Source organism: Budorcas taxicolor, chromosome 11, assembly GCF_023091745.1.
Source record: "Budorcas taxicolor isolate Tak-1 chromosome 11, Takin1.1, whole genome shotgun sequence".
In the NCBI taxonomy this organism is placed as follows: domain Eukaryota; kingdom Metazoa; phylum Chordata; class Mammalia; order Artiodactyla; family Bovidae; genus Budorcas; species Budorcas taxicolor.
In genome coordinates this window covers 42,749,805-42,771,148 of record NC_068920.1, presented here as the reverse complement: position 1 = coordinate 42,771,148, position 21,344 = coordinate 42,749,805, and the positions used below count along the sequence as shown (strand labels likewise).

At 57.4% G+C, this 21,344-nt stretch overlaps 1 protein-coding gene across 1 annotated transcript in view; it reads left to right on the top strand.

Moving 5' to 3' along the window:
• TTBK1 (tau tubulin kinase 1) overlaps positions 1 to 20,083 on the top strand; it is a 35,404-nt gene extending 15,321 nt beyond the window's left edge. The window contains exons 13-14 of the mRNA XM_052649208.1: positions 17,502 to 19,045; positions 19,693 to 20,083. Coding sequence (XP_052505168.1) covers positions 17,502 to 19,045; positions 19,693 to 20,083 — 1,935 coding nt within the window. The remainder of the gene's footprint in view (positions 1 to 17,501; positions 19,046 to 19,692) is intronic.
• The last annotated feature ends 1,261 nt before the right edge of the window (positions 20,084 to 21,344 follow it).

The window sequence follows — 21,344 nt, the reverse complement described above, 5'->3', positions numbered from 1 at the left end:
GGGAGAGGACCGAGGGAGTTGCTGCTGACACCGGCGTTCTGGGTGGGCAGTGGTACTGTCACTGAGTGGTTTCAAAGGGAGCATCAACTCAGATTTGGACACAATGACCTCATGGTACCTGGGGGATGTCCACTGTGGAGGAACTGGGGTTCAGGAAAGAGATCTCAGTGAGAGATATGGGTCTGGGGATCTCGTAGTCCGCAGGAGTGGGTGGCGTCACTCAAGAGGACTATGTGGAGTGGGGAGAGCCCAGGGTGGAGGCAGAGCTGGGAAACATTCACACCTTGAAAAAGAGTGAGACGAAGGGGCGAGAACACCTGGGGAGAGGGCTCCTGGAGTCGCGAAGGAGCTTGCTGAAGTGGGGCGAGGGCAGCTGGGGGTGTGCTGTGGTCAGAGCGGGCTCTGTGCTGAGGGTGAGCTCTGAGAGCCAGGATGTCGGACAGTGATGGGGAGGGAAGGAGCCAGGGCAGGAAGAACCCTAAACTGGGCACAGGGGCCGGCATGTTGGGAGCCCTGGGAGGACCTGGTCAGGTTGCCCTGGTGCCTTCTCGTGTGGGAGGCCTAAGGGACAGGACAGGATGGGCAGAGAGGGGCCTAGTGGTGGCTGCATCATAAATGCTGGGGTGAGGGGCCACAGCACGTCTCATGGTATTCTAGTTATTATTATTTTTTTGCAAATACGGGGTGTCCGAACAGGCAGAAGGTCCCTGGCCTGCTCGGGTTTCTCTGTGTGGTGCAGAGACTGACCTCTGACCCAGGAAGTGGCTCCACCACTCACTCTGGGTGCTCACTGGGGTCCATGTCCCCTCAGAGGACTGGGGAGAGCCAAGGAAGTGATGCTGGAGGGCTCACGGCCCACGTGCGTTCCCCTCGACTGTCCCGTGTGGGGGCCTGCACGTGGAAGGCTCTGGGAGATGCCAGGTGCAGGGCCGGTTCCACTGAGTGCTCAGATCAGGAGGCCGGGGCAGGAGACCCCGGTGCCCTGGAGGAGGTGGCTCCAGACAGGACTGTCTTCAGGCCCCATCCCAGTGTGTAGAAGAGACAGTCTCTAACCTGAGATCCTGAGACTGTATGTCCTGGCCTTGTCGTGGGCACTGGAAAACGGGAGGCTCAAAAAATGAGGACCATGAGCCCGTACCCTGAGAGGTCCTAGCCAGCCTGAGTTGGAGGCTCAGCCAGGGCAGGGCTTGGGCAGCATGGCTATGTTGCTGAACCGGGCTCTGTTCCCATCAGAACCAGAACCAGGTAAGCAGGAGGTGGAGCAGGATCCGCCTGGGCTCCCTTGATCCTCTCTCATTCATTCATCACCTCATCATTCCACACCTACTGCGCCTCTGTGTCAGAGACCAGAGGCATCAGAGATCAGGCACACAACAGGCTGGGCCCTCGGGAGGTGCAGAGTCTAGGAAGGGGGACAGATGGCGGTGGTGTGTGTGGGGTGGAGAGAAAGCCCAGAATTAAAGTCAGGAGGCTGAGTTTAGGACCTGGGCCTTTCCAGTCTCTTCCTGGTGACTGTAGGCCCGTGGGGTCTCAGAGTTGTGCAGCTGAGCCATCTGGGAGGTTTTTCTCACCTTCAGATGCCCCCCTAGGAGTAAGCCTCACTTTGGGGAATTCCAGCCAAGGGGGTGAGATTTGGGGGAGCAGACACAGGCCTGCTGTACGGTCAGTCTTGGGCTCAGGTCCTGTTGGTGACAACGATGGGCACTGCCCGTCTCAGTGAGCAATGGGGTCGTGCGGGTCTGGATGGGGTGTTAGGTTGTGCGGGCCTTGGTTTCCCCACAATGCACAGAAGCGAGCTTGGGCAGAGTTCTACAGCCGCGTGTGTGCTTTTCTGGGTGTGTGGGTATGTCCGTGTGTCCGCGCACACACATGTGGGTGCACTTTCAGAGTGTCTGTAGAGCATGCGGTGTGTGGAGAACCCCGGACGTCTACAGTGTCCCAGCTGGCGGGGTAGTCGCCACAGTGATGGTTCTAATGAGAATAAACAGCGGCGCTGCTCCTGAGCTTCTGTATTCTTCCCACGTAGCCCTCACAGTGACACAGTGCAGAGGTCACCCCTGTTTACAGGGTGAGGAAACTGAGGCTCAGAGGAGCTAAATGTGTAGCCCAGGGTCACCAGCTGCTAAGGGGTAGAAGTGGGATTTGAATCCAGGCAGCTGGCTCCAGGGCTGTGCTTGGAGCCACAGTCTGAGGGCTGTGTGTTTAAGAGGATCAAGGACTTCCCTGGTGGTGGTTAGACATGTTCACTGCCAAGGATGCAAGTTCGATCCCTGGTCAGGGAACTAAGATCCCACAAGCCATGCAGTGCAGACAAAAAAAAAAAAAAAACAAGGCTGAATCTGGGACTTCCCAGGTGGTCTAGTGGTTAAGACTCTGTGCTCCCACTTCAGGGGGCGCAGGTTCTGTCTCTGGTTGGGGAACTAAGAACCCACAAGCCACGTGACAAAGAAAGAGAGAGAGAGAAACAAACAGTCCAGAGACAGCAGATGGTTTGTGCAGGGTCAAAAAGAGCCTTTGTGGTGTGTGCGTGTGTGTTTGTGTTGCATGTGCCTGCTGGCTGAGCCATGGCAGCAGGTGTGCCTGTGGGCATGTCGGTGTGTGTGGTGGTATCTCTGTGTGTGTCTGGGTGTGAGCACGTGGGGCAGGACATGTTTCGTCCGGCATTTCAGTGCAGCAGGGTGAAGCCTAGCCCTTCCTTCGCCGAGGGCAGGGGAAGAGGGAGGAGTGGACTGGCATTTTTTTTCCTTCTTTTGGTCTGGAAAGAGTCTTGAACCTGGGTGAGGTCTCTACACCTGACTGCACATGGAATCACAGTTTGTGGAACTCCCCGCCGCATCCTGTAACATAACTAGATTAAGTGGCTCAGGGCAGGCAGGAAGTCCCTATAGGGACCCCAGCCTACAACCTTTGTGCAAGGAAGCCCCTCCGAGTCCCAGCTCCGTCTGCTCAGGGTCTGATGTATGAACTTCCTCCTAAAAGCAATCCTTAAAGATAGGAACACTTGCACGTCTGTCACCTACCCCCGTGGGGAGTAAAGACAAGGGTAACGTGGAATCAGGCAGTCTTCGAGCATCTGTCGTTCTTTGGCATGCGTACCATGACACTGGAATTTTTTTTTTCTTACACACACCTTGATTTCTCCTCTCTGGAATTCACCGTGCAAATCAGAAGTGGCTGGGAAAGCTAGGCCAGAGGGGAGGGCAGTGGACAGAGTGTGGGATCTAGGGGAGGGATGTTTACCCTCTCTCACCAGTTGTCTCTGGCTGATAACCCAGCAGGTCAACATTTCCTGAGGACATGGACATTTGTTTGGCAGCCCCTAGAGCATTTCCCTGCCACGTGTGCAAGGGGCTGGGGGACAAAGATGAATCAGGCTCACAGGCAAGGGGGTAGGGTGAGGATGCAAAGGTGGAGACGGTGTTTACACTCAAGGGGCCACAGAGACATAACGGTGGACTCTTGTCTGCTTGGAATGGAGCCAGCCTGCCAGGAAGCTGGGGTGGCTTCACAGGTGTGACACTTCAGCTGGGCGCGGAGGATGGGGAGGTGGCCACAAGTGGTGCCTGGCCTGAAAGGGCAGGACGTGCTGGAACTAAGTCCCTTTGGCAGCTGACCAAACTCTGCCTGAGGTGCTGAACTGGAGCCCCCACATGTGCTTTGAGAAGGGTGTGAGCAGCGGTGGGTGCCGCTGGCCCTCGGTATCGCCACGTGGGCCGTGGACACCTAACCTTCCGTGCAGACAGGACTAGCTCAGAAGGATCCTAGACTTGGCCACGAAGAAGCGGGAGGGGAAACATGGCGAGTGTAGTGAGCGTAAGGCGAGCCTCCAGCATATTCTCTCCCCCTTTCCATGCCAGGCCCCTGGACCCCCCACTCAGTGGCCACAGGGGCACCCTCCTCCTCAGCCCTTTAGCCGCTGGCCCAGCAAGTCCTCACTGCGCCACCTAAAGCTCTGTAAACTGGCCTCAGTCCCAGGAAGAGCTTGGGGTCAAGATGGGCAAGGTCGGATGACAGCAAGTCGTCGTTTCTGTCCCCACATGCCTGGGACACGGAGCCCATTTTCTCTTTTCCCTCTGAGGGCATGAGAGCATGAGGGCATGGGTGGCCAGGTGAGGCGGCCAAGCCCTGCCACGTCTCTCAGCTTTAGACAGGGAAAAGCTGCCTGGGAGAAATGACTTCAACTGGCTCCTCCACCCCCCCAGTCCTCTAAACTCTTTCTTCATTCTTGAGAGTGATAAACAGCTCACATGGCACAGCATTTACACCATGGCCCGCACTACTGTAAGGGCTTTGCATATTATAACACCTAATCCTCATAAGAAGAGTCTTAGGAAACCGTAGTTACCCCCATTTTACAGATGAGAAAGCTGAGGCATGAAGTAAAGTAACTTGCTTGAGGTCACCCAGGTATTAAGTGGGGGAGTTGGAATTCAAACGTGTAGTCGGACTTAAGAGTCCTTCCCTTCTGCCACCTTGTCACTGAGACTCTGAGCATGGGGGCAGGGTTGTCATCACAGAGGGCACTTAGCTGGTGTTCTCTCGACCTCATGAAGGGCGCAGAGTCCAGCTGGGGAGACAGATGGTGCACAGATGCCAATACAGTTTAGAGCGGTCTTTCTAGGGGGAGGGGGCAGGATTTCCCCAGCCCGGAGGGAACTCCAAGAGCTAAGCCAGGAAGGCTTCCTGAAGAAGGTGAGTGAGCAAGGTCTCCGGGAGGAGACCGCGGTGTGAGGAGGCGGCGGGGGAAGGGCGTTGGAGGCCGAGCCTAGGGGGTGAGGCAGAGCGGGAGGGTCCGCCCCTGCCCACCTGCCCGAGACCCAGCGCCGCAGGGGCTGTCAGCGGTGGGTGGCCCCCGAGACGGAGCTGTCGATCGAGTCTGTGCCTGACACCTCTTTCCCCTCCACTCTTTTGGTCTCTTTCAGTTGGAGGAGGACAGACTCTCGGGGCACTCCCTCCCGCGGTACAGCCCCCTGCGACGACTGGCGTCCTCCGTGTTCTCCTCCTCCACGCTGGAGACCGAGCATTACCCTCACCCTGGCGGCGGCGGCTCCTCCGGTTCCCTCATTCAGCGCAGCCGCTCGGCGGAGAGCAGCCCCGTGCGGGCGCCCCACCGGCGCCACGCGCCCCTGGCCGCCGGCAACCACAGACTCGTGCCCTCGGTGCTCCGCATCTCGCGGTCACAGCTGCAGCAGGTGTGGGCCCGTTTCACCCACAAGACCTAGGCTGGGCCCCCCCCCTCCTGGAGGGGGCAGGTGGGGGGGGTGGGGAGCAGGCAGAGACCGTGGTTCCTTCCCAGGAGGCAATAATCACACACTCACACACCCCGACCCTCCCTGTCATGCAATACAGCCCCTATAACGTTGGCCCAAGGTACTGTAACCCCCCACCCCTCGCCCCTTCCATCGACTCCCTCTGCTTGGTGCCAGCCAAATGGTGCAGGGAGGGGTGGGGCTGTTGGTGCAGTTTCTGAGACAGGACAGGGGCCCTGGGCTGGAGCCACCAGTGGGTCCAGAGTCCAGTGGAAACCAAGGTGTCAGGGAGAGGCGTGCTGGGTCAGAGTCAGTCTGGGAGGGCGCGTATTCTGTTTAATCTGTGATCTCTTGGCACGGCTGGGCATGGTCCACCCTTGGGGAGGGGGGTGCCAGGAGATGGCCCCTTTTGGTGTGCTGTGTCTCTGTCTCCCTGGGCAGGGCAAAGTGTGTGGCCCTGTGTATGAGATAGGGGCCTGGCCAGCCAGCTTTGGGGTTTGGTGGGAAAGTGCCTCTATACTCAGTGACGTGGGAGGAAGTGGCCCTGTGACCCAGTGAGCCCTTCCCAGGCCACAGTCATGGAGAACAGTGCCCTGCCTTCCTGCATCTCAACCCAGGAGTCCTGGAGCTCAGCCCACTGTAGGCTGCCCCTCCCCCAGGGCATATGTTGCCTGGCCCAGCTCCTTAGGAGCTGGGGAGGGATGCACAGGGAGGGGTCTGGGTTCTGCCCCTCAAAGCGAGCTGGGGCCTCGGGTGATGGACCCTGCCTAGTAGCAGTGGCAGAGAGGGTGGTTGTTAAGGATGAGGTGAGACCCGTGAGCTCAGGACAAGTTCCAGACAGCAGCAGTCCCACCACTGCCCCTCTTAGAGGGTGACCCCTTCCAGTGGGTGCTCAGCCAAGCTTTTTGGTCCCCAGGGGCGTTGGTGAAGACAGAACACCTGGTAGGCTGATCAGAGGGGGATCGGAAGACGGGAGGGGGATCAGGATGCCAGATTGCTCTTTCTGCCTGTTTCTCAGCACCCAACCTGTCACTGCAGGGACCCCAAGGTCCTCTGTCTTCATTCCTGCTCATGTCATCCAGTACCTCTGTTCCCCTGGGGAATGAGGCAGTGGTGAAGATGGCTCCAGGTAGGGCAGGGCCAGTACAGGAAGGGGAGGAGAGGAAGAGGCCTGAAGGCCCGCAAAGTGTTTATTGCAGCAAGGTCATCTCTGTGTGTGTGCTTGTATGCTGGTACACTTACGAGCATGAGTGTGGTTTTGTATGGGAATGTCTGCATGTGGCAGGGTTGCCATGGATAGATGCTCAGGCTGTGCACTGCACAAGTCTATGGAGTGCCAGTTACATAGCCCCTGATGTGAATGGCACCCACTGAAGTTGCCCAGTGCTGCAGTTCTGTGTGGGTGGGTGTGTATGAGTGTGAGTGTGTGTGTCTCTTAGGGGATCAGAAAGATGACTGTGTAATGCTTGGTAGTTTCCTATGTACCTACTATCATCCCAGCTCCTCTTTCTCCCTCCTTCTTCACTTGACGTCTGCTTCCCTCCCAACTTATCTCCCTTCATCTCCTGTCTCTGGTTCCAACTAGGGGTGCCACAGTCAGTGAACAGTGCCCTGAGCCAAACTGTTCTCATAGGTGGTTCACCCATGTGAGCCAAGCCCAACCCACCTCACTCCTTTCTCCAAAAGTATAGCTTAAGGGTAGCTGGGCCACGAGCACCCTCCCCGTTTGGGAATGGAAGCCAAAGTGGGACCCACCTCCATCCTGACTGCTCATTTTTGAACCTCCCCAGGTCCAAGACTCTGTTGCCCTCTGGGCTGTTTTGGGTGGCTCTGCACCCTGTGATGGCAGAAGGCAGAGGAGGGGTCAGGGTAGACCCTGGAAGAAAAGAGAGAAAAATCAAAGCACAAAGTTGGGAGGTGGGATGGCCAGTAGCCCCACTCCCTGCCTTCTGGCACTGCCCACCTCCCTCCCCGCTCTCCTCTGGGCGGGCAGGCGGGTGGCAAGTGGCAGGGGCTGAAATGAAAGGGAGTCTGTCCACCAGCCGCTCCATAATCAGCAGCAGTGGGGGCAGGGCCCCCGCTGTCTGGGATGAGATGAAACCAAGCCCTCTGTTATCCGGCATTTCCTTTCAGAGGGTTCTACTACCTGACCCTGAGCACAGCTCTCACACCATGACCAGAGCCCTGCGGTACTCTAAGATCCCAAAGTGCCTTGTGACCTATCAAAGATGACGGCACTAGCTTCAGCCTCGATTTAGCATCAGACACGTATTGGGGCTTCCCTGGTGGCTCAGCTGGTAAAGAATCTGCCTGCAATGCAGGAGGCCTGGGTTCCATCTCTGGGTTGGGAAGATCCCCTGGTGAAGGGAAAGGCTACCCACTCCAGTATTCTGGCTTGGAGAATTCCATGGACAGTCCATGGGATCACAAAGAGTCGGACACAGCTGAGCAACTTTCACTTTCACTTCTTCAGTGTTTCCAAAGGTTTTGGAGGTGGGGAATCCTGTTTAGCATTCCCAAAGTAGCTGAGTTTTTCAAACACACACACCCCAGAAATGAGTACTGTGGGAAAGAGTGTGTCCTTTAAAGATCATGACTCAAAAACATTTTGTCCTTTGCGGGACATCTTTTTATATGCCCTCCGTAGTGGAGGAGAAACTGTCTTATAAGCCATAAAGCTCTGAGCTAACCAGAAGTGGTCTTAAGACCAGGAAGTGGTCTTGGTATTATTACCTTTTGAGGGTAGCTCTGACTTTTAGAACATCTAAGGCTATTTGAAGCCACGTGTGCTGAAGCAAGTTCATGTGAAGCGCAGCAGATCCCTGTGTGGTTTGGAGTCCAGTTGCCTGTCTCTGGGTCCTGGGCTGGGTAGGGAAGTTGTGAGCCCAGAGTGTTGTCAAGCTTTTTTCTTTTAGGGTTTCCTAAGGAAGATGCCAGAGTGTTTCAAGAAAAGATACCCTGCCTGGGGCAAACGTATAGCCTCCCCAAGGTCAGCTTTGAAAAGGAGCAGCACTCCTTATTGTATTGGAAGAGGCTATTTTTGTACTTAAAAGTCACACCCTGCATGTAGTGGTGGCTTCCAATTATTAATTAATTTATTTTATTTAACAGTTACTGGCACACAGAGCTTATCATGTGCCAGGCAGTGATCTAAGCACTTTACAAAAATAACTCATTTAATCCTCATAATAGCCTAGGAAGTAGATCCCAGTATTATCTGCATTAAATGGATTAATCAGAATATATAATTTACAAAAGCATATTAAAACCCCCCGCCAATGCCGAATAACTGAGGACTTGTTTGATAGGAGTTTTAAAGTGTTTCAGTCTGTGTATTTGTATGTTTATTATTTACTGTCCTTACTGGTTGGCCCTTCCTTGCTCTATTGAGGAAGAAGGAAGTTATCTCTGAATCAGACTCTCCTTCCTTCTCCATCCCACCTGGGCATGGGATGGAGTTGGGGGTGGACGGGTGGTCACTCCAGAGTTCTGGGGTTGGTTGAAATGGCTGGACTCTGTCTCTCCAGAGACCCCCACCCTCTCAGTCCCATATGGCCCCAAGCATGCCTATAGCAGCTCTGGGGATTAGGTGGGTGGAGTAAGAGTTCCAGTGAGAAAGCAGGTGCTCAAAACCATGTCCTCAGTGGTATCGGTTGGGGTCCCTGGGGTCAGGCTCACAGGCATGGCAGATACTGGCACCCATACCACTGACCGTGGAGATTTGAGATGCGTGTCACCAACTCATCTCAACTCATGTCAATAGGAGCCAAGCAGTGTCAGGGAGCGGGCACTTGTGGGGACTGTGGTAAACAAAGGGACCCCCACCATCCTCAGCTCAACCAACTGTTGCCAGTATCTTCCACCTTTAACGTGAAATCTTGCTATTTTTCAATATTGGCATCTAATTTTTTTAAAAAAACAACTTTTTAAAGAAAAATCACTGTGTGAGCTAAACAAAATTGGTTTACAAGCAGAGACCCTGAACTCAGTTTGCAACCTCTCTGAGCAAACTCTCTGAGCCTGAGGATCCCCCTACTCCCATCTATCCAAAGCTGTAAGCACTCAAATGGGGACAGTGTTCTTCCCCAGGAACACAAACTGGGTGGGCTTCTTAAGAACAGGCAGCTCATGACCAGTGGGGATGTGTGGTGTGTGCTGTGTGTACATGTCAGTGAGCTCATGGTGTGTATGCCTAAGTGTGTGTGTGGGCCAATGGGTTTGTTCATGTTAAGTGGGGTCCTCCTCAAAGGACCAGTATTTTTTCTCTGTAAGACAGGATCCTCGGTCAGTGAAAAATGCACTAGTAAATTCTCAGTAATGAATAGAGACCCCCACCCACTTAAGGCAGCTTGGGTCACAGCAATAACCAGTCAACATTCACCACAACCTCTAGCATCCCAATCCCAGCCATCTCCTTTGCAATTCCAGCTGTGGAGAAAAAAGGAATGGCCCTGCCCAGCATAAGGAGGAATGGTGGAATCTCTGAGCCATGCTGGTACATTAACCCTTGCTCTCCCAGCCAGGAGGGGCAGGTCCCTTCAATCCCAGGAAAACCTGTGTTCCTCTTTGTGGGGAGTCCCAGGACCCTCCTTTGCTATTTCTCCTCTGCCCTGTTCAGGTCCTCTTTTCTGGGGAGGGGTGGTGCTGTCTGCCCAGGCAGTGGTTGGGAGGCCTGGGCCACTGGGTGAGCAGAGGAGCCGTGGCAGTGTGTCTATACTGGGTGATCAGAGGGGAGGACCATGCGTAGGGAGGCTCTGGGGGTCACTAGCTATGGAAGCATAGAGAACGCGATATCCCCTGCTGTCCTCGGGTTCATTTGGTACCTGAGGATGGAGGCATAGACCTCTAAGGAAAGCCTGAACACCACCCCACCCCACCCCCAAATTCCACTGGATTCCACCCCATAGGGCAGGAATCAGCCCACCCCCATGGGCAGTCCTTGGTAACAAGGAGCGTGGCAGATCACTCTCCTTAAGTTGGGGGGCACGTCCCCAAAGTTTGCATTATTCCTATTAGGGACAGAGGTGCCCCCAGGACTGGTGGGGTCAGCCTCTGAAAATTTTAAAGCATCCTTCTCCCTAAGGGAGAGGCTCCTAGACTGAGGACCACAACCCTCAAACATCCCCAATGGTTTCCCACACCACCCAGTGGGCTTCCCAGTTTAGGGAGCCCCTGGGCCTGAACTGCGACCCCAGCCCTCAAGTGAAGAGTTGAGAAGCCGTGGGGAGGAGGGGCAGTGAAGCCCAAAGGACTATGGAAACCTTCCGAGACCTCTGCTTCCACTTGGTTCCGCCGTGCATCCCACCACCTACCCTCCCTTTTACCCGCACAGGCTGTGGGGGTGCGGGGTCTGGGGTTCACCTTGCCACGACTAACAGGCTCTCTCTCTCTGCTACACACACACACACACACACACACACACACACGCACGCACACACACACACACGCACACACACGCACACCCGTAGCTGCGCGCACACTTCATGCACTCTCCAGACAGCAGACTAGCGGCCCGGCCCAGGAGAGCACGAGGATCGTGTTTCCGGGCCCCTCTGGCAGGTTTATCACTATATTGGGACCCCCATCCCCTACATTCCCTTCTGTCCCCGCCCCCGCGGCCGTTGCACCACGAATGTACGTTCCAGTCTTTTTAACTAGCTGCTACGCGGCGTGACCAGGCGACCGCCCGGCCTCCGAGCCCCCCAGCTCGAGCCACGCCGGTCACGTCGCCAGAGTAATCCTCCCGGGCGCCCCCGGGCATCAGCCTCTGCTCCCCGCCCCGCCGAGCTGCCTGCTGCTAAAGTCCTCCCCGGGTTCTCGCCCCCCAGCCGCCCGCCGCCTCCCGCCCCGACCCGCGCTAAGGTTGAGTTGGCTCCCCTCCGCCGGCTCTGGGCCGCCGGGTCCCCGGCCCGGGGTGGGGCGGGGCGGGTGTGAAGGCTCGCCCCTCCGTGCTCCAGGGCAGGGTGCTGACGAGGGCTGGGAGAGGGAGCTGGCCAATTCCTGGGCTTCAAGAGCCCGGGTCGCCCACACCGGATTCCTGTTACCTCACCGTCTACAGGGCTTGCGCCCTCCCGTCCCTGCCCCAAATAAATTGGCCTTGCAATTGGATGCCAAAGAGCCCAGAGTTGAGGGGGAGCCAAGCTTTGAGCCTAGGTCTCTCAGAGCCACCCAACACCCCCCTTTTGGCCCCAGCCCCAGCCTCTGTGTCTCCTGCCCCACCCAGCTTACACCACAGAGGGCCCTGGGGGTCCCCAAACACGCCCCCACTTCCAGCTCTTCTCTCTCCCCATCCCCGCAAATAAAACTCAGGGACCAACATCTGCTTCCTTTGCACTTGCTCCGTCGACTCCTTCCTCACCCCCACTCCCAGCCACTTTGAGGGGCTTCGGTGGAAGAGGAGAGAGGTTGCGGGCCCTTGTGGCTATCAGTATTGAATGAGGAGAGGGCTGGCCCCTGCCCGGCTGGGAGGTTTGACTGGTGGGATGGGGGAAGCTCGGCCCGAGGGCCCAGCGCAGCCTTTTCCCTCCAGGGGCCCCCTTCCAGCGTTGGGAGGCAGGGATGGAAAGGGGGTTGGCGAGAGGGTCCTCCTGGAGGTCCCGAATCCAGCCTGTTTATTCCTGGGCCTCCCCATCCCATCATAACTCCCCGCCCCCCATTTTGTACTGCAATAATACTGTATTATAAGCTTGCACTATTTCCCGACCCTGGCCAGCCATAAGCATGCACGAAAAACTTCAAAACCACACACACGCGAAGATGGGACGCTTTTTTTTTCTTTCTCTCTCCGGGGTGTGTCCTCAGTGTACAGAGTGGCGTCAGGGCCCCCACCCCCACCCCAGGGCCCAGGTAGAAGCGCATGCACTGAGCCCCTGCCCCTAGACTGCGAGTACTGTACAAATCCAACACTTGAAACCGAAACGCACAGGAGCGGCGCCGCCGGCGTTGGGGGGAGGGGGTAGGACATGGACTCTGCACCCCGCGCACGCGGCCACACAGGGCGAGGGTGGGGGCGCCCCGCCGTCAGGCGTCGCTGTGCAAGGGATCTTGTGCCTTTTAAAGTCCCTGTATGTTGATGCAGACAATCCGGAGAGCTTGTGTACTACCAAATTCTGATTAAAGACGCCTTCCAGGAACCTGCGCCTCGCCTGCTTTCTTTCCTCCTCCTCGTTTCTAACCCACCCACCCACCCCGCAGTTCTGGGGTCGCAGGACTGCGCAGAGGCCAGGGGCTAGTCTTTTGCTGACTCAGAGATGGGGTGGTGGATGGGGGGTGGCAAATTTCAGATCAATGGATCCAGCCCCACTCCTACCTTAGCCAGCAGCTAAGACAGGCCAAAGTAGGGAGAGGGAGGGAACCCTAGAAAGTTTCAACCTAGTTGGACTTGAGCAACACTTACTGCTGCGGCTGGCTAGCGGTCTCGTTTCATCCCGAGGAGGGCTTTGGGGGTGGACTCTGGTCTCTGTCCTGACTGGAAATGGCCAGCTTGCTGGAGGGGGGATGGGGAGATGAAAGGTGGTAATCAGTTCTCAGTGGATCAGACAATTATGGCCAAGTGCATGGTGGGGGCGGGAAGCCAGAATAGCAGAGAACCCTGTGAGGAGACCTCAGGGAGCCTTCCCCTGCTCCCTGTCCCCTGCCCTGATGGGGGATCTGAAGGAGCCCCGGCATGGGGGAGAATGGTCTGTTGAGGGGAATCAGTGAGAGACTGGATTGTGCAGAACCCAGGGAACTCAGGGGTAGAATGCCTGTTGAGGGAGAACTAGGTCAAGGAGAGGGTGGGACCAGAGAAGAGAGTGGCAGAGACTGTAGAGAGTGCAGAGAGAGGGGGTTAAAGGGGAGGGGGCTCACCGTCTCACTGTCCCCCACCCCACCCCCACAGGCCTGCAGCCATAGCGCCCAAAGAGGAAGATACTAATATGTTTCCCCTTGGGGCCTAAAGCAAGTGTGGGGGCGAGAAAGGGCAAGCTACAGCTGCGGTTTTGACCCCCCAGGGCATTGAGAGGTCCTTGCCCTGGGGCAGCTGGGGCAGGCACTGAGATCTGGGGTCAAGTGTATGAGGATCTGTAGAGACTTAGGGTAGCAGCTGTCTTCCCAGGTCATCTTACCCCTTTCACCCAGATGACTGCCATGGGCCAGGGTGCCGGATGTGGGTGGCACCCCTGGATGGAGGGTGAAGAGCAGAGGGAGGGCTCTTGGCCTGGCAGATGTGGTTTGAGTGTAGAGACCAGACAGATGGGGCAAAGACTGGGAAAGGCAGAGTCCAGCAGAGAAGGTACCATGCTGACCTCTCATCTCTGTCAGTCTAGGCAGTTTTGGCAATGGGAGTGTGGGTTCCTGTGGCGGGGGCTGGGAGGTATGTGCTGGGCAGCTGCTCTGGGGCTGGGGGGGCACTGCTGTGAGAGTCACAAAGCCCTCCCCACTGGGCAGTGAGGGTGGGGTGGGGGTGTCAGAGCTCATAGTCCTCTTGTCCCCGGACAGCCCGCCTTGTTTGACCTTGGGACTGTGGACTGATGAGTCTGGGCTTTGGCCTGGGTCCAGGTCAGAGACTTGCTCAATGGGTGCTGTGTGCGGATGGGGGGTGTGGGGAGTAACCTGTCTCCAGTGTCAATAGCAGGGGAGTCAAGGCTGAAGAGAGCCTGGTTTCGCTGGCGGCAGGGTCAGTTTGGAGTCTGGTCCGTCTGCCTCTGTTCACTTTTCTGGCTGACTGGAGTAAACATGGACTTGGGCTGAGCTCTGAAGCTGACAAGGCCACATGCCTCTGCTCGGGGGCTCAGCGGATGCAGGGGGAGGGCTGAGGCTTTCATTCTCTCTGAGTGTCTCAGCCCCAAAGGCCTGCCTCCCCTCCTCCCACACCCTCAGCGCATCTGCCTTTGGCCAAACTCCATCCAAGTCACCAGGGAGCTGTGAAACAGATTTCTGGGCCTTATCTCTGACCTAGCAGAATCTGCGGAGTAGGACTTGGGGCTCCGTATTTTTAAAAAGCATCCTCAAATACCGCTGTGCCAAGCAGGCTGGAGAACCATAGAAAGCAAATTGAAGTCATACCGTGTCCCTACCCTGAGAAGGGAGCAGGAAGGTGTGAGCTGCCCCGGACGCTGGCTTTCCCTCGCTGACACCCAGCACTGTCTCTTCCCTCTGAGGTAGAACAGGGGAGTGTTGCTGCTGTCCCCTCCCGTGGTGTCCTCAGGCCTGGAGGGCCAATCGCACAGGGCTGTCCAGGGATCGCTGGCTGATTGAACAGGCACAGGATCACCTGGGTGAATGGGTGAATACTCACTGGACTTGGGCATCCAGGAGAGGCCAGAAAAGGTGAGGGAGGGCTTCCTGCTCACTGAGGAGGAGGAGGGGTGCCTCCAGGCCTGGTGCTCCCCAAATTGGAGCCAGATGGAAAGGGGCTATGAAACATAAAACCAAGCATGCCCAGGCCAGGGTGACCCTTAGGGTAAATCTGTGTCTTCTCTGAGGTTCACGGCTCTGCTGAAGGGCAGAAGGTCCTGAGTTTCGCCACCTGGGACGGTGAGAAGCCAAGGAGGCAGTGGAAAGAATTCTGAGTTCTGGGCTGGCCTGACTGGTGTGCCTTTGTTACTCAGGCCTATTGATGCCTCTCTCCAGGCCTCAGTTTCCTAGTCTGATATTGTCAGTGATGCCTGATTTCCAGTGGGGATCCCTCATCCCTCCCATGTAATGGAAGGGGAGGGCTTTGAGATGGAAAGGGAGAGGATTCCACCTATGAGCATCTAACGTGGGCACTGTGAGCAGAGGATCCATCCTTTGGATGAGGCTTTTCCAGAGAGATCCAAGAACTGGCCAGATGGCAGGGGCAAAGATCATTCTAACAGGGATGCCCAAAGAGTCAGAGATGGGCAGGAAAATAGGCTGAGATTCTGCTGAGAAAGAGTGGTTTGGTGGGGTTGAAGGATACCCCTGCTGAGTAGGATGTATCTGGTACTGGGTGGGTGGGTTTTGAGCCAGACAGGAGAAACACATAATCAGAACACACTCCGGAGTGTGCTGGGGTCCTGTCTGGTGTCTGACACTATCTTGTCTTGCATGAGGAAGGTTATGACAGTTAAGGAGGGGAGAAGTCACAGCCTTGCGTGAATCTTGGCCTTGCAGATTCCTTCTCCTCACCTGCCTATGGGCTGAGCACAGAGACCTCAGCTGGAGAGCCTATTCTTTCCCTGCCTCCATAGGTATGGCAACCAGGAGTTTCTGGGATTGAGGAGGGAGGTAATGATCTTCAAACTAGGGTAAGCCAGAGCAGCGGGTAGGAGGCGAGGGTGGGATGGGGTTGGGAGGGAGCTAACATTTATCAATCCACTGCTATAAGCCAGACCCACTGCTTATATGACCTTGTTTCTGGTCACAGCCTTTGTGGAGTATGCATTATCCCCATCTCACTTCCTAATCTAGAGACTGCACACTCCATGAAAACAAGAACCAGGTCTGTCTTGTTGATCCACAAATTTACAGCCTCTAACACAGTGCTCAAGACAATAAGACATTCAAGGACTTTACGCATGCATGAATGAATGAAAAACCCTTAAGAGGCTCACCATTTATCAGGAGAGAGAACCATGTAAAGGCGTGCCTGTCAAATAGAGGGTGGAAGGTTCTGTGAAGGAAGGATGTGGGAAAACAAGGAGAGTGGTGAAATCTGCTTGGTGGGTGGACAAGAAACTTTAGGGAAAATGAGCTGTTTGAGCTGGGTGCTGGAAGAAGAAGAGGAATTTGTCGTGTCAGTAGAGAGAAAGGGACGGACCCCTGGGCAGAGGAAGCTGTCTAGGGAAGGATCAGAAGTATGAGAAAACTGCATTTTGAGAACTGCTAGAACATAAGCAGGGGAGCAAAGTGAGGTTAGAGCCGAAGGTAGGAGCCAGATCATGGGCTGGGCTGGGGTGGGGTGAGGTAGGGAGGGGTGGGGAGGAGAGAGGATGCTCATATGCCGAGCCAAGGGTTGGGACTATCTCCAGAGGACTGTGGGGCCCACCACAGGTTTCTGCAGGTTTGAAACAGTGGGAAATGAGATCCGATTTAAGTTTCAGGAAGATCACTTGGGCAGCTGTAGGAAGAACGGATGGGCAATGCAGAATGGAAAAAAAAAAATCAGGCTCGTGGCTGGGGAACCACCAGGCAGCACAGGGCTGTGCCCATGGGGATAGGACAGCAGACACAGATGTTCAAGAGGAATGCCTGGCAGGACTCCCTGAGTCTGGATGGCCCCTGAAGGTGTTGGAGCCCTTCCAGGGCTTTGGGTCTGCAAGGGCTGTGTTTCAGAAAACAGAAGCCCTGTGTGTTCAAAAGGCTAACAAAGTTCTGGATACCATCGGTACCATCCCCCCAGGAACAAAGCCATGTCAGCCCTGATGGGGCCTGGTGCTGTGTGGGTGCCCAGGGATGTGTGTGATTGGCAAGAAGACATAGCAGCGGAGGCCCTGGTAAGACGCTCAGGTCTTTTGAGTCTGGAAGGAAGAAGGCTCAGGAGAGATGTGGTAAGAGTCTAGAAAGCTAAGGACATGCTATCGCATGGCCAAAACTTCCAAGGGACAAAAGTAATCAAGTGAAAAGGAACTGTCTTTCATAGGCTGGCTGTGACTTTCTGGAGAAGTGTGGACTCAAAATGCACCTACAGAGGGCTGGAAAATTCCTGGCTGACAGGCAGGTGGGAAGGGGGCTGGAGCTCCAGGGACCCAGCCTGCACTTCACGGGGTGGAGGATGGCCCAAACTTTGCCCTGACAGGTTCTGGTGGCCCCACAGCCAACTCCCTGGCTACAGAGGAGCTGTACTCTATGAGGAGGCAGTGAGGGCAACCCAGACACTTGCTGCTCCTCTCTGGACCTGGTTTCCTCACCTGCAAAAGGAAGGGTTGATCTACATGGTGGCTATGATGGCTTGCAGTTGTCATTTTCTTCTGTTGACTGAACTACAGTTGGCTCTGGGTTTCAGGGTACACATGGGATACAGGAGAGGAGTAGGGGTAAAGGGGAGACTGGGAGATGGAAAAGCCACCGGGATAAAGGCCTGGGACTTCCAGGGGACCTGGAGCATGGAAACAGTCATCAGAGATTTATTGAGCAGTTACTAGGTCCCAGGGACCAGCCTAAGCTCCGGGGATGGAACAATGAACAAAACAAGCCTCCGTGCCTGCTCTAGTGGAACTCCCACTCTGGCGAGCCTCCAAGACTGGGGGTGCAGCCAGGTCCAGGAGCAGGGCTGTGACCTCAGTGGGTCCCTGTGTGTGCCCCTTGCAGGTATTCTCTGTGGCACCCCCGTTTGAGGTGAATGGTCTCCCACGAGCTGTGCCCCTGAGCCTGCCCTACCAGGACTTCAAGAAGGATCTCTCCGATTACCGTGAAAGGGCTCGGCTGCTCAACAGGGTCCGGAGGGTAGGCTTCTCGCACATGCTACTCACACCCCCCCAGGTCCCACTGGCTCCTGCTCAGCCTCAAACAAATGGGAAGGAAGAAGAGGAGGAGGAGGAGGAGGAGGAGGAGGAGGAGGAGGAAGAGGAGGAAGAAGAAGAGGAGGAGGAGGAGGAGGAAGATGAAGAGGAGGAGGAGGAGGAGGCAGTGGCCCTGGGAGAGGTTCTGGGGCCACACAGCGGCTCCAGCAGCGAGGGCAGTGAGAGGAGCACAGACCGGAGCCAGGAGGGCGCGCCTTCCACGCTGCTGGCCGACGACCAGAAAGAGTCCAGGGGCCGGGCCTCGATGGCTGACGGGGACCTGGAGCCTGAGGAGGGCTCCAAAACGCTGGTGCTCGTCTCCCCTGGTGACATGAAGAAGTCGCCCGTCACTGCTGACCTGGCCCCTGACCCCGACCTGGGCACTCTGGCCGCCCTCACCCCACAGCAGGAGCGGCCCCAGCCCACTGGCAGCCAGCTGGATGTGTCGGAGCCAGGCACCCTGTCCTCCGTCCTCAAGTCCGAGCCCAAGCCCCCCGGGCCTGGGGCAGGGCAGGGGACAGGAGCGGTGGCCATGGGGGCAGGGGGAGTGGCAGTCACCTCCTCACCCTTCACCAAAGTCGAGAGGACCTTTGTGCACATTGCGGAGAAAACCCACCTCAATGTCATGTCTTCCGGTGGACAAGCCTCCCGGTCTGAGGAGCTCAGCTCTGGGGGCGAGCTGGGCCTGGAGGTGCCCTCTGATGGGAGGGTGGCGGAGGAAGGGGCCTCCGCACACCTGGAGAATGGCATTGCCCTGTCAGGGCTGGAGAGCTGTGTCCCGTCAGCACTCCCAGGGAGCAGCCCCTTGGAGGTGGCCACAGACTCACTGCCCAACGGCCCAGCCCTGGCTGATGGGCCCACTCCCGTGTCCCTGCTGGAGCCAGGCCCCGAAAAACTGGCCACCATCTCTCCTAGTCGCCACGCCGTGCCAGGCCCCCGCCCCAGGAGCCGAATCCCTGTCCTGCTGTCTGAGGAGGACACGGGCTCGGAGCCCTCCGGCTCACTGTCGGCCAAAGAGCGGTGGGGCAAGCGGGCCCGACCGCAGCAAGACCTGGCGCGGCTGGTGATGGAAAAGAGGCAGGGCCGCCTGCTACTGCGCCTGGCCTCTGGGGCCTCGTCTTCTTCCAGCGAGGAGCAACGCCGTGCCTCTGAGACTCTCTCAGGCACAGGCTCCGAGGAGGACACGCCTGCCTCCGAGCCTGCGGTGCCCAGGAAAGCCGGGCGGGCAGCTGCCACCCGGAGCCGGATCCCCCGCCCCATTAGCGTCCGCATGCCCACGCCTGCCACAGCCCAGCAGCCCCCCGACAGACCCCAAGGTGCGGCCCCAGCATCTGACACAGCCATCACCAGCAGGTGAGAAACCGCTGCCAGTCCCAGGGGGGTGGGTGGTGGTGGTGGGGTGGCAGAGGGTGACCACAGAAAGCTTCCTCCAGGGGAGGCTTTCCTGGAGGCAAGGGATACTGGTAATTCAGCCACACCTCCCCGGCCAAGTCTCTCTCCTGACTTGGGTCCCAGCCCTGGCACTGGGCTCAAGGAAGTGTCTGGAGGGATGTCAAGAAGGCAGGCTTGGGAAAGGTTGATGGGGGATAGCGGGGTCCACACACAGTCTCTGGTGTGCCACGGGGCATTTAAGGCTCAAAGGTAAAGGCTAGAACAGTTGGGAGAAAACATGGCCCATATTAATATAAGCACGCGTATATGATACAGTAGAATGTAAAGATGAAACAGAGACATCAGAGAAAGCATGCAGCAAGCCCTTTTGTCAGCAGCCCGGGTGGGGGGTGGGGGCACGGGGTGGGGGAGGGTGGCCCTTAGAGGCGCCGTCCTGAAGGACGGGGCACCATGCGTCAGTTTGTCTGCCTCGGTTTGATTGTGCCAAGGTCTGTCTCATCCTCAGGCTCAACCACCTCTGAGGATGCACGACTCGGGCTCAGTGCCCAGGGAGATTCTGAAACTGTCTCTCTTTTTGTTTCTTTGCCCTCCTTCCGCATCTTCCGCAGGCTCCAGCTGCAGAAGCCCCTAGGGACGGCCATTGCTGCTGACCTCCGTCCCAAACAGCCCTCCGGCCGAGGCCCGGGCCCCGGGCGAGCCCCCGCCGGCACCAGGCCCCCAGCCCCGCGCAGTCCCGGCCTTCCCGCCTCCTCCGCGCACCATCCCAGCGCGTCCCCGCGGAGCCGGTCCTTGTCCCGAAAAGAGAGCCCCTCCCCTTCGCACCAGGCCCGGCCCGGGCCCGCCCCACCCCGGGGCGCCCCGCAGGCCCGGGCGCAGCCTGAAGGCACCCCCTCCCCTTTGGGGGGCCCCAAGAAAGGACCCAGAGGGAAAGTCCAGACTCAGCGCGCAGCAACCAAAGGCCGGGCGGGGGTCGCGGAGAGTCGGGCGGGGGCCAGATAATGATGCGCGCGGCTCTCTGCGGCCCCCCACCCTCACCCCGGCCCCCCACCCGCAGCCGGCCACACTGAAACAGCTCCCAGCACAGCCTTAGGCGCCTGACGCGCGCCACCCGTGCACCCAGCTTCCCGCCTGCACCCGCGAGGACGCGCGCCAGCACACACAGCGACCACCCGCCAGCCCTGCCGACTGGGGCCCCGGGCCCCGGGGGAGCGCCCACCTCCCCACCCTTCCCCTTCCCCGCCTCTCCTCCCGCTGCCCTTCAGGTGGGGCAGGCTCACCCTCCGCCCCGGGGAAGGCTCAGCGACTTTTCACCAAGGACTCCACTAATGGGGACCCCTGCTCACCCACCAGGCCTCTGCTGTTCCCCATGCCCCCCTAGGGAACTCTGCTTACACATCCTGCGGCGTCTTTTCCTCCTCCTGACCCTCTTCCAGCCAAAGCCCCCCCCCTCCCACTGCCCCCCATTTTGGAAAGGCAGCCTCAAATTCCAGAAATGGAGGCTCCAGCCTCCCACTAGGGGCTAATCCCACCATCCCTTGGGAGCTCAGGTGGTTGAAAGCCTCTTCTCAGCTGCCAGACTGGAGTTGGAGAGGTGAAACCTAGGAGCCATTGGTCTACTCAGGTGTGAGGGGGCAGGTGTGACCTGCCCCAGAGTCAGCACTGTCCTTGACACCCCTGTGGGAAGCAGTGGGCAGGTGATGGGAGAAGGGTGCTCCCTCACACCCCTAGGGTACAACGACCCCCTTCCCCTAAGTTTGTGTGGGAACCACCAAGTGTGCAGGGGCTGCTTTCCTGGGCAAGAGTTTCCCAGTGGGAAGTTGCGGGGGTGGGGGGTGTGGGGCTTTAAAAAAACGTTTCCCCCCTTCCCGTGGTCCCCTGATCTAGTGCTGAGGACGCCTCACCATCAGGAATTCCTTCTTGCCATCTAACCTCAATCTTGCCTACTGCAGTTTCAGCCAACTTCTCTCTCTCCTGAAATCAGTGGGGGTGGAGAATGACTGGTTATCATCTTCTCTGCACTGGCCCTTTGGAGATTCAGGGACCCAGTTCTGGCTGCATCACCCTCTCTGTCCTCCTGGCGCTGAAGAGTGGGCTGGATCAGACCATCATCTCCCCTACAGGAGAGAGCAGAAATAGGCAGACAGACTGACAGACAGCTGGCCCCTGGACTCGAGGCAGAAAGGCCCTTCTCACTTCTGTACGTTTCTATGATGGGTCCAGCCCCAGTGCCCTCCGCCTCTAGCTCACCCTTCAGCCTGTC